The following is a 13,563-nucleotide window of genomic DNA, read 5'->3' as shown; positions in this document are numbered from 1 at the left end:
ACGCTGCACCAGAGTTTACATACTGGATTACATACAGTCAGGATCCTATACTGTACCATTCAGCTCCACTTTGACTTGTTTTTGCTGTTGACTCCTCAATACAGGAACTAAGATATTATTTTAATTTAGATGGAAGGCTATTGTGTTCAAAAAAAAGAGATGAAATGAAAAAGTAATGTGGCGTGTTAGATAATGAAACTGGAATAGGATCCTTCCCCTTGGGGAATTTCATATTTATTACAGAAACACTAACACAGGGGCAAGCAATCCGACATAATAAAAAAAAAAATACAAAGGTGTGTGTGCGGGTGTGATTCTAATGCACTGACGAAAGGAGGATAAGATGACAATTCCCATACAAATGCAATGCTCAGACATGCACACACTTTATGAGCCATCTACCACAAAATAGACACAAACTCACCATTAGAGTATGGTGTCTCACAGAGTGTAAGGAAGTCTACTATAGGATAGTCCATCTCCAGCACAGCGGTACTTTTCCCGTGCATTACCGTCAAACAAGGCCGCCGGCCCACCGTGTCGTAGGACAGACCACCAGACAGGATTATAAAGGGCTCCCTGGAACGTACACACACATAGGTATAAAGATTTTACTGGCTAATTTTTACTGCAACCACAAAAAAGTACTAGTTGTTGATTGGTCCATTCAAGACATTTTTACTGTAGTAACTGAACAAAGTATTGGAGAATACAGCCCTGATACATTATGCCATGATACAAAGAGGAGTGGTGTTTTCTTCATCACATTATTTTAATATCAGAAGATTGACGTAAAACTATGTATGAGTTCTGGGTAGCTTTTAGTCTGAAGCACATGTGTTACTTACATTGCCTTGGCAACAGCTTTTAACCTGCGTCAATAACTTTGATGTGTCTTTTGCTATTATTGTGATCAGGGGCATCAGACTGAGAGGGGGAAAGGGGACTGAGTATATAGGGCCCTCATGTGAGAAAGGGGCCCACAAAGATACTAGAGGGAATAGCGGGGAGGGCCCATACAGGATGCCTGTGTACAGGGTCCAGAAGTTTGAGCTACGCCTGACTGTGTATAATTACTAATGTAATGCGTGTGTGTGTGTGTGTGTGTGTGTGTGTGTGTGTGTGTGTGTGTGTGTGTGTGTAAAAATCCAATAAAGCCCCTTTGAATTGAAAGAGAGAGAGAGAGAGAGAGAGAGAGAGAGATACCTTACCCAATTCTAGTGGTTTTGTACTCCACTTTGAGAATGGGTTTGCAAGGCTCTGGCTTCTTCCCGTCCTTGGGCTGTTTTCCTAAAATAGAACAAACAAAATTTACTTTAGTTGGCCAGTTCATCTCTCTTCACTTCCTCTCCTCTCTTGTTTGTCCTGTCATCTCATATTTTTTCTCCCCAGAAGCTGCACTTAAATTGCAGCTCTGAACAGTAGCCAGACAATAACAAAAGGCTATTCATCAGAGAGGATAAAGACAAATGCAGGGGTAGAGACATGTAAAGAAGGTGTGACGACCGTGGATGATTTACAGAATCCATCTATTCAAACCTCAAGGTTGCTCTGTGTGCAGGCAAATTTGCACATCCATCACAGGTGTGCATATTTTTGTATCAGAATGCACAATAAGTGGCTGAATATATATCTGAACTATAACTGAAGAGTCACAGTGAGCCCTAAGGGAGGTTATACAAAGCAGGTCTGTATAATAAAGAACTGCTTTGAATAACTACATCTAAATAACAGATATCTAAAAAGACAATTAAAAGAGGACTTATACGCCTTACTTAAACCTGTCAAAGGAATTTGCATAATTGTCCATTAAATAGTAAACTAATTATGTATGCAGCAGTGGGAGAAACAACTAATTAAAAAGCCTGTGTGGTGGTTCTGCAATCCCCGACACACAAAACCAGCTTGAGAAACTGGTTAGACGTTTTCCCTTTTCATTTAATTTCTTTCTTTGTTCCTCTTTCTGACTCTCTCTGTCCATTTGTTGCACTCACACACTGTCTAGTTCTTCCAGGCCCTTCATCTGGGTGAGTTGTCAGAGTGCTCTGTGGGGTGAGTAGGTGTGTGGGGAGACAGAGGAGTACTGTATGGATTAAAATGCATCTTCAAAAGAGCAGACTTGCTTTTCTACAGGAAATAAACAGAGCACCAGCATTAATGTATGCACACAAAGTAAAGCAAACAGAGGCAGAACATAATTGAACTGACAATACAGTAATCCTCTTGACTGAAATGGGGAAACGATGAGGGAGCCATGTGCAGGAGCCTCTGGATTTGAGGAGTATAGAGACAGAGGTGGCTGAAGGCACTGGTATCATGTATTGTAAAACTTGTACTCTAAAACTCTACTATAAGACCTTAAAAGTAATCAGACTAGGCAAAATCTGTTTTTTTTATGTAAGGAAATGGATGCTTTTATCTCCATGTGGCCTATCTTACATAAGGTTTGACGACCACAAGTATTTGTAAGAAGAATCAGTTTGTCTCAGGGTATGACAATAATAATATAATAATAAAAAAACTGTATTTATTTAGCACATCATAGAAAAAGATACCATACAATGTGCTTCACAATTGATGAAAAATACACGTAAAAATACAGATGCAAGAAATAAGAAACACTGCAAACATAGCAAAAAGGATATTTATAAAAAAAAAAAAATTAAAAAAAAAAGAGCAGTAAATAAAAGTTCAAATCAAAGTTTCTAGGGTAAAAGATATATTTGCCAAACATATTTTTTGGCTTGGGATGTCTTCAAACAATGTTTTATCTGCATGTTTTTATTTTTGAAAAGTTTTGAAATCATTTTTGAAAGATTTTGTTTTTTTCTCAAGGCACAGATATGTTGCGCAAAACAAGACAAATGCACTACTATTGTTGAGGGATTAAATTGCTTATATTATGAATAAGCTCAAGTATGGGGGTTATTAATAATTACCTAACCTTATATAGTTAAGTGTAAAGTTAAAATTAGATCCTCATGATATGTAATCTACCAGAATTGTTGAATTCCAACATATTTTGAGTATGTTGGAATGAGGTCCGACATGCATCTGGCTGTGGCTGAAATCACTCCCCGTTTACTATATACCAATAGTGGACTATAGAATAGTGAAAAATATCCTCCTGGTCCCAAAATTGCCACAATGGAACACTATATGTGAACACTACAGAGTATCTATTCTATAGAGAGTAGTATATGAGTGAGTTAGGGAGTGATTTCAGACACTGTGTGTGAGTGTGTGTTTGTATTTGTGTGTGTTTCCACCTCCTTACCATGTGGGGTGATTGTCTGTATGGGCTTGCCCTGGCCTCTGATGTTCCATATGGTCAGAGTTCCATCTGAGTGACTGCAAATGAACTGCTTGCCCTCGTGATGCCAGGCAACTGAGTGGATCGCCTAGGAAACGACATGCAGGAAGCAGGCGGGGTCAGTGGTTCAGCAGGATGAAACATCATGTGCCACCATCTCCCTACAAGTTGGTTGTATTGTGGCAGCCATACGGTAAACGGTACAGTGTTCATATGTGGGTTAAACGCCCCTGACTCTGGATTATACACTCTTCAACAGATGGTGAAAGTGAGATAAAAGGGTACGGCCCCTGACTTCAGAACATTTCTTGCGGCATAAATGCATATATTAGAAGAAGCTTTTATATGACCCATTTGCTGAATGTGGAGAAAAGCTGGAAATGGGTTGGTCATTTTATTCAGGATCGCCAGGAGTAAGGTTTTAGTACCGTGGCAACCATTTTAACAATTCTATTTCATAAAGACACAAATTCACAGAAGGAAAAAAAGGTCAATAGTTGAAACACAGTTGTTCTGGTGCATTCAGGTTCATCTGGTGTCATTTGGAGTCGTGGATTTAAGATAAAAGTATTTAGTTAGTCTGTCTGTTAAACCCAAAAAGCAAAGAAGAAGCAGAGAGGGTAAAAGAAAAAAAAGTCTGTCAGTAATGTGTATTTAAAAAGTAAGCAAGGAAGTTATAAAACAATTGCAAGTTTAAAAGAGGAAATGAAAGTAATCCCAATTCTAATATCTACATTATATACTACTTACCTTTGCGTTAGGCCTTTAACGCCACGACAAAGGTGAAAAAAATAAAAGAACCAAATGGAGAAATTGAATCAGAGAAAAGATAAGAGATATAGAGAAGAATATGGAGTGACAGGAAAGAGTTAGAGAGATAGGGCCCACTCTGTCCTCTTATCTTCTCCGTCATCTTAACGTCTTGTTGCTGTTGTAATCCCAGCTCACAATAATTTATCTACTGACAAGCAATCATTGAAAACAAAAACACATCTTGCCCAAAGTATGATAGTAAAGGGCAACCCTGCTTATTGATGCCCTTTTTATAGTTCATAATTTAACTCAGTGAAACGTTAGGACATTAAGTAAATACGACAAAGACGCACCAAATCTGTGTGAAGCTCCCAGAGCAGTTTCATGACGCTTGTCACATTAATTTTCGCCCAGGGGCATGTTCTTACCAGGATACCTGCAGCATCAGTAATATGTCGCGCCACGAGCCCAGTGCTTTGTCAGAGGAAATATTCTTTCAGAGACAATGATTGGACATATTCTCTGACATGATGGTTAGTATTAGGTAAAACCTTTTCTTAACAAATGTGCTTCTTTGTCATGCTTCTACATTTTTTTCCACCTTGCACTCTTTAATATTCAAGCTAAAGCTCCACTTTTTGTTTAAGTGTGAACTTGCCAATAGTTGTCCTTGTCTCCTTGCCTCGCATCGCTCATCTGACCAGAATGATTACCTGGCTGTCAATGCCGATGTGAGCGAGCACACGGTCAGGTTAAGTCAATATCTTCCAATTGAAGCTGCTATTTATTTAGGTGTGTATCAATTTTGCCTTCGGTGTGTCATTAGTCATAAATGGTGCTGCGTGTCAGGCTCACAGAATGTGCTGAGTTTTTCAGAAAAAGGCAAAATGAGACGCTGTGGGGAACCAATGTCAGCTCGTGGCACACCGGTCATATGCTCACCACAACAAATCTAATCGTATCTTTCCTAGAGTGAATTGTGTCATATTTGTATATGTTTTGAGGGGTAATGAACTCCATTTATTGCTTGCTGATAAAGTATGTAACCCATGACACATGGATCTTGCTTTACAAGATTTATTCTGCTTTTCCTTACACTCACAAAGATGAAACCAATAATGTGATACTGTGGAGAACCTCCTGACGTGGGTGTTTTTGAATGCATAGCCTTGAGGATTTCCAAAGGTCTCACTATCCTGGTTTTCTCAATAAGACTCAGGTCACCGTGAACTTGATGAGACAGAGCTATGTGACATCATGCTGCATAGACGCACAACTCACATTAGCTCATTACACAGTTAATGACTCATTCCCTCTCACTCCCACAAAGACGCATAAATGAAACATGACTAAAGTTCTCTTTTCAAGTATTTTTTAGTTATGGAGTTTACTGATTTTCGGTTCATGAGGATTGTTTCCTCAGAAATAATTAGAGTCGTAATGAGTCATGGCTTAGGTGTCTTATCTAAGCTGTTGGCGGATGGGAGTCCTGGTAGGCAGACTGACAGGGACAGGTGGGATGCAATTTGTCAATGATTTGTTGCCAGAAATGATTCACAGGTGTGCACTGCCAGGTGGTGTGGATGTAGTTGCACCAGGTGTGCTGAACACAGTGTCAACACATTTTTAGATTCTGTAAAATATTTAGCATTCTACACTCTGGAACTGAGGTGTATTATCCTATACTGCATAACTAGACAGTATAAAGCATATCCCTGGTTATCTGGGACCCAGCATTGGGAGTCATTAAAAGGTCTTGTTCACATTTTATCTATGGATAAATAAAGTTTCAATAAAGATCAGATATTAATGTGTTTGGATACCAGTGGGGGAGGGTCTAAGGTGTTTTTTCTTTATGTTGACTGCAGCCCAGATGAAGGATATGATCTGCAGATATTCAGGAAAATGCTCAAACTTATTTCACTCGCTCTCAATCACCCTACAGAGATGCTTTGACAGAGACTGAATTCTGGAAATCTATCGGTGTATTGTTCAAGATTCAAGATTAACTTTATTATCCCACATCGTGGGAAATTTGTCTTGGTTAGTTGTGACAGTCCCAATACGGAACAATGCATTGTGCTTAATTAGAAATTGAGTAGGCTAATTGGCACACATGGTACTCATCATATCAAACAATACTAATTAAAAAGACTAATTTTATGATTTATTACATTAGGTCAGTTTTCACAGATTGGTCTTCGGGGAATGAGAGAATTCAGTCAACACTTATTAGAGTCACACACACACACAAGCAAGTGTGTTCCCCACACACACACACACACACACACACACACACACACACACACACACACCTAACACAAACACTAATTCACGGCAAAGATGAAAACAAACACACAAATTGAGATTGGCAAAGGAAAATAGACCTACACATAAACATGCATATCACAGTTCTAATTAGAGAAGCTTTTGCCAGAGCTGTCTCACTGGGACACAAAGACAGCTTGGCCCTGAAGTGCCACACACACATACTACACACACAGGGGCTCTCACTGCAATGGTAATTCAGCTCAAGTAGAAAAACATTCAACCAAAAAAGACGTAATCTAAAAAACAAGCATTTGGGGGGCAAGTATGTCAACAGCTATTTCCATAGAGAAATCCGTTTTGTTTTGGAACGTGAAATCCATTCTGTTTCTGTGTTGTGCTTATTATGTAAGCCCTGAAACAAGCCTGTGTAAGCTTCTATTTACAAATGAAGACTTTTTATATATTAAAAAAAGATTAAGCACCATCATCAGTTATGATTAGAGCCAAATTAAAAATGCTGTTATTATTACTGGACTCTCAAAGTACAACAGAGACTTTGTTTTTTTTAGGTATATTGTCAAAAAGTGTTAGAGAAATTTGACATTGTTAGTGGGGCTAGATGAAAAGTCATTTACTCTTAAATCCGCCTGAATTAGAAATAAACTGCTTGTTTTAGACCCTTGCAATGAACTTGGACGTAAGTTTTCAAGAATTTTTAGCCAGGCTAGCGTCATGGCTCTCGGGATGGTAATGCTGGTCTGACTGTAATAACTTTAATGATCACTTGACTTTTAATCTAACATTATAATCAGATCAAAGATGTATTTATCCAATACTTGTTTATGACTAAATACCCACAAAATAAATGCCATTCCATCAGCCTCAGCTGTACTATGTGTTTAGCGCTAATTAGCAAAAGCTTTCTATCATGTTTTCATCAAATATTTTTTCCACAAATGATGTACACATTTTAGGCATTCTATAATTATTATTATTATTATTATTATTATTATTATTATTATTATTATTATCATTATTATTATTATTAAATGGCTTTATAAGATAAATAGGCAAAAAAATCTCCCCCAGACCCCCGTAGGTCTGGCCTAAGCCCAGACTATTTTAGGCTCTGCCTTTGGCTTAAAGGTTAAGAATTAGGGCCCTATTTTAACGATCTAAGCGCACGGCATGAAGCGCATGGCACAAGTTTAGGGCGTGTCCAAATCCACTTTTGCTAGTTTGATGGGGGAAAAAGGGTCCGTGCGCCAGGCGCATGGTTCAAAAGGGTTGTACTTAGTGTCTTCATTCATTTCATGCAATAAACCAATCGAGTGTCATCTCCCATTCCCTTTAAAAGCCAGGCGCGTTTGTACCTTGGCGCATTGCTATTATGATGGCGGATTTGAACCGTAATATTTTTATTTGTAATTTTTTACATGTTTGTGTGCTGCTGCGCTTCCCTGTGTGTGTGTAACAAGCATAGTGTGCGCGCGCTGTGCATAAGCCTAGGTGCATTTTAGTAATGCGCTGTTAAAATAACAATGAAATGCTGCGCTATTGACTTTAGACCAGGTTTTTGTCACTTCCCGCTGCCTGAAGATAGCAATACGCCAAGAATTCACCTGAACACACCTCCCTGTAAGACCAGCACGCCCATGGGTGCAAAGATGGGCGCAGATGCATTTGCTATTTAAACGACGTGGGCGCTGGACGGTCTTAAAATAGCAAAGACACTTGCGTCGGGTTTTGCGCCACGCTGTGCCGGGTGCAAGATAGGGCCATCATTCTCTTCATCTATCCAATCCATCCAATAATGGTTGAGAAATGTCACTCTGGACCGAAGCATTGGACCAACAGAGTTGATGGTTAAAAACTCACAATAGCCTCTTCAACATCTTTATTTTTGATAAAGCTATAGTGCGTCGTATGAAGAATTCTAAGTATTGACAAAAACACTGTCGGCGCATCCACATGACGCAAACCTTCGGTGATTGCGTCATTTGGCAATGGCTTGAATGTAACGGACGTTTGTACTACAGCTTTAAGAATCACACTTAAGAATCACATTAGGACAATAAATCAACAAAAGTCTGGCAAGAACAGTTTTTTTTTTACTTTTTCTTAACAAGGTCAGTATGAAGAGAAACATCCTGATGGATAGAGCCCCACAGAGACTGACCATCATATAAAGAGTGATATACAGTATATCCATCTAATGGATGCTGCACCAGACTTGCCAAATGACCCATCAGCAATGAATACTAAAGTTATCTGTCTGTATTCTCAACAGGTCTTAGGGGGAAAGAAAATACTTCTTAATGAAGACAGACTTGTGTCAGATAGAGTTTTCCAATAATTTGTAGCATTTACTTTTAATCTTCTCAGACAACCAGATGGGAGAGATTTACTGCATGCGGACATATCAAATAGAGTCAGCTAAGCTGTCCATCAAAAAGAATACCTCAGGAACTTCTTTCTGGCAATGTATTGTCCTATATGGACAACCTCACCCGTTGTAATTTATTTTATTTTTTTAAAGCGCTACTCATTTGTTTAAAAAAACTTGTTTTAAATCTGACTGAACCTGCAGCTAGTATTCAAGGTTGCTTATGAATTTTGGTGTTAAAATATATTAATAACACAAATTCCTCCACAGAGGAAACTTTTGTATTGCTTGGAAATTAAGTAATTAATGCTTAGTAGTTGTGGGAATAAGTGCACTTTTACTGTGTTATTGTTGGCCTTTAATAGTCACTCTGAGAACTGTAGCTGTAACATTTTGCCCACAGTTTTCTGTGTTTTTTTCAACACACGATGTTGCGGTTTGTATTTGTGTACACAAAAACTGGTTATCACAGTCACGACAACAATTTCTGTAAGAAAGTTACTGGGCTTTTGGGCAAAAAACTGCTGGTCCCTTTCCATGATATGACAGAGAAAAAAAGAGATATTGAGAAAAAGAGATGAAGAGAAAGTAAAGGCAGGAACAATGAGGCAACGTACAACAGACCCAGAGTCAAAATGATATAAAAAGAAAAAGAGAAATACTAAAACCATTAGGGAGGGAAATAAAAAAAAAAAACACATTACAGAAAGAAATGTAGTTAAAGAAAAATGCTTGAGATTGAGTTGTGATATAAGAAAAAATGTTGGCCACCAGGAGACAAAGAGGAGGGGAAGGAGGGAAGTAGAAAGTCCGATTTGGCTGTGATATCGGCCATTCATCAGTGCCGGACTCAGACCAAGGTGTTGAGTCAGACGGAGCAGAGTGGAGCTGGGTCAGAGTGACTGATGCTCTCTTGCTAGCACTCACTGGGAACCCATACTGCTGATCCACAGCTAATAATAGACAATCCACTGATAGACCCAGAGTGGAAGGTGTGCTCTCTCAGCTCTTTCAAAGCTTGTAAAAACAAAAGTTTTATCGCCTCTGCTGTTTGTCTGAACTCCGCCGGAATCTTTATTGTTGTCTGGGGGCAAGGTTCAAGTTCAGATTTGCTGACATATCTGCAGTTTGACAGCATGTATAACTAACAAAAGCTGCCTTCATTCAAGTAAAAAACATTTTATGTTTTCCCTTATGTGCACTACTTGCTGACGTTGTGTAAGAAAGTGTGCAAGAATTGTTACAAATGTGCCAAGAAGACAGGAGCCGACATTACTCACAATAAACATTTATCTCTACCCTTTCGAAATCCAAGACCATAGACTGACTATCACCTGTTTAAACACCCACGCATTTTAGTCAAAACTAAAATATTCTTTAAGACGTGCTTATTCTAAAGTCTGAATCCATCACTGCATGGTCTGCTGTTGAAATGGAGAAGAGGAAAAGCTTCCTTGTTCATTTCAGTCGACAACTTTGATACTTGGCGGCAAGCTTCTAGGCAAATAGTGTTTGAATGAAAGCAAATAGAAGGAAAAAGAGCGCACAGCAGCAAGCTATAGTTTGCAACGGATTTAATAGCTGGAAAAACTTATTTCACCCTACGGTATTGTCAGCAGCAGAGCTAGAGTTTGCACACGTTCATGATTATGTCAAACAATTCCAATTGTGCCAACTAATCCAGGCAATATCAGGGCTTATAATTAATGTTAAATATATGTTTAATGGCAGAAACGAGCTAAGCAATGCAAAACATCAAACATAGCTTCGCCTTAAATTAGACTTAAGTTTCCATAGCAACCATCTGGATGTTGGATATGGCATTTAAATGTAAACACAGTTATAAAAGAGTAATATCAGTTGATTTTGAAATACAGCGTGAGATTTTCCTCGGGAATATACAGTTTGTTTTTGAAAATGTAGGATTTTTGTTTAAAACAAAAAAAACTTTTTCGCTATTCTGATAAAAAATAAAGAAAATCTACTATGTGATTATGTGATTTTGATTACATAAGTGAATATCATAACACACTGATATCAAGATTAGGGCTGGATATTGTTAAAAAAAGGGGGAATAACCCAAAGACATTCCAAAAGAGAGGAAAGAACGATTGATTGTTGCAGGCTCTTTCTCTTCGTCAGTGTATATCATAGTGAGCGAAATGAGGAGCAGTCCCCACCCACTCAACCCCTGGTCTCTGGAGAGGTGTAACTATAGGAGTTTGGAGAGAAGAGATGAGCTCCCTTGGGAGATTCAATACTAGAGACTGTAATACCCTGGGAGCAGCGGGAGGATATTAGCTTATCTGAGAGAGGGAGACAGGGCAAAGGAGAAGAGAGACAGAGTGAGAGAGAGAGAGAGAGAAATATACAGATTAAACATACAAAATCCACTCACACTTTTGTGTCTATGGAGTCCTCTGTGACTCGTTATCTCAGCGTGTTTACAGCACCACAGCACTGCGAATCAGGTAAGCACCAGCATCTCATTATCTTAAACGGGCGGCTAGGGTCTGTATCTAAGCACTACGGACACAACTGTGTGACCATGTACATGCTGAACGTGTGTGTGTGTGTGTGTGTGTGTGCATGTCTGCCCACAACCATTCAGTCGGATTAAACCTCAATGACAAGATTATGAATGAGATCTCCTATTCATAGTCATATAAGCAGAAACACATGAAGTAAATGGATCTATAATAGATCATAAAAACAATCCAAATACAGTAACTACATTAGTGGGAATAAGATTTTGTATAAAAACTAATCTGGTAACAGATAACAGAAACGGTCTAGGTGTGACACATGCCAGGTCAAGAGGGGATCTGAGCAGCTCTGACACTGTCTCTTTTTTATTGTAGTGTCGTCTTTTATTTATAGACAAACACTATTGCCTCTGGGGAAGCCAATAAAGCCACATGACTCAGTGCTTTCAAAAGTGGACCTTTTTACGAAATGTTGCCCTTCTTACAAATGCAATATGCAAGCGCAATCACTGTGCAACCTTGCAACATCACTCCAGAGACATGAACACAAGGCACTCTACTGTATAAATCATGACATTGTTAAAACATGCATTTCACAAACTGTTCTTCTTTGTAAATGGCACTACTCATGTGAAAAAAACATCTTCTTCAGTTGTGACTGCAGCATAAGCCAAAGAGATTATTTTACAATGATAGCTTCATATTTTATAGAAAAACAACTAATGTTAAACAAAAAGTTTCACTTTTTGGGAAATCTGCTTATTAGGGCCCGAGCACCAACAACGTCAGTTAGCGAAGGCCCTATTGCTCTTCAAATGTTTCTTCTTTGTCTTTGAGAGTATTTCTGAGGTGCTTGGGCTACTTAAAACCACATTAGTACGCATGTCAGACTTGGTGAAAATTGCGATCTGATATGGGTCTCAGGCTTGGGCGTGGCAAATTGGCTCGATAGCGCCCCCTTACAGTTTTCAAAGTTAAAGCCCCCTCCTTTAACTTTCACGTAGAGGAATGAAATTTGGTAGGCATTTGTTTCATATCCGGACATACAAAAAAGCCTCTTGGAGCCATACCCGAAACCCAACAGGAAGTCAGCCATTTTGACTTCAAAATTGGTCAGTACAATCTAAAGACCTTCACAAAGCTAAATTGCGAAGTTTTTTTTTTTTTAATCATACAGTGTGGGCGTGGCAAAGCGGCGAATATCCATGTTCCCTCACAAAAAAGGAAATGGTTTGTAACTAGCCTGTTCATTGTCCAATCTGCCCCAAACTGCTCAGGCTTTATGGGGGTCCTGGCCTGAGGAGATGTACATATCAATATTGAGTTATAATCATAGCGCCCCCTACTGGCAACAGGAAGTTACAGTCGGTACACTTTGATGATCTTTAACTGGCAGGTTGACCAGATCCACCTCAAAAGGGTTCCGGAAAGTCTTAAGACGTTGATGAGTTGTTCTTGAGGTATTACTTTAATGAGCATCTTAATTCTTTTCATGGCTGGATAGCACAAATCCAGTTAGAGTTGGCTGTAAAACTCTCCTCTGGCAAGCCAAACCTCATCTTTCTCTTCATTAAACTGCACATTAGAGCTGCTATTTCCTACACAGACTGACCTGCCCCATTCTATATCTATACTGAGATGAAACAGGAAACAAGTCCTATTGCTTCCCAGTCAGCACTCTCTTCGTACCATCATCAGAAGATGAAAGAAGACAGTAACGTTCTGAGGTGTGTCTGTGTATGGTGTGTGTATTCTGGGTTTGTTCTAGGAATAAACTAACATACACACACACGCACGCACACGCACACACACACACACACACACACACACACACACACACACACACACACACACACACACACACACAGTATACAGTTCAGTTCATGAATATGTGATTTAATTCCCAGTTTTTGTATTAAAAGAAGCACTGTAGATAAGAAGTGGGAGGAATGACTGTAAGCTGTTAAGAGAAGAAAGGAAATAGGGGAGATTTGCCTACCTCATCGTAAGTGTAGCGATAGTCGGCCTTCTTTGATTTCAGATCCCACAGGACCACGATCCCAGCCTCAAATCCAATTATAAGCTGGAGAGGAAGAGCGACAGGCAGTCAGTGAGATAGGTAGGAGAGATGACAGAGAGGAGATAGAAACGACCCCATGATGGGCGGAAAAAGAAGTAATACATCTGACATTCTCGCGCAGCATGAAAGGAAGTCAGGTGTCAGCAGACTGTGGTGGCTCAAAACCTGCCCACCCTGGTTCACAGGAGATGATGACAGAAAATGCTAAAAAGATTTTATTTTAGAACAAAAAGTGTAAGTTTCTTTTTGAAGACTTATTTATAGAAATTTAAAT

The 13,563-nt window shown here is 39.2% G+C and overlaps 1 protein-coding gene across 5 annotated transcripts in view; it reads right to left on the bottom strand.

Annotated features, from left to right (window-relative positions):
• Positions 1–13,563, bottom strand: part of stxbp5a (syntaxin binding protein 5a (tomosyn)) — a 99,672-nt gene that overhangs the window by 24,852 nt on the left and 61,257 nt on the right. For all 5 annotated transcript variants that reach the window (XM_031321846.2, XM_031321848.2, XM_031321845.2 and 2 more), the window contains exons 7-10: positions 13,209–13,292; positions 3,278–3,401; positions 1,212–1,290; positions 425–579 (exon numbers count right to left, since the gene is read on the bottom strand). In XM_031321846.2, coding sequence (XP_031177706.1) covers positions 425–579; positions 1,212–1,290; positions 3,278–3,401; positions 13,209–13,292 — 442 coding nt within the window. The remainder of the gene's footprint in view (positions 1–424; positions 580–1,211; positions 1,291–3,277; positions 3,402–13,208; positions 13,293–13,563) is intronic.

This window comes from Sander lucioperca, chromosome 19 (genome assembly GCF_008315115.2).
Source record: "Sander lucioperca isolate FBNREF2018 chromosome 19, SLUC_FBN_1.2, whole genome shotgun sequence".
Lineage (NCBI taxonomy): Eukaryota > Metazoa > Chordata > Actinopteri > Perciformes > Percidae > Sander > Sander lucioperca.
Note: the sequence above shows the minus strand (reverse complement) of the source record. Positions and strands in the feature narration are given on the sequence as shown.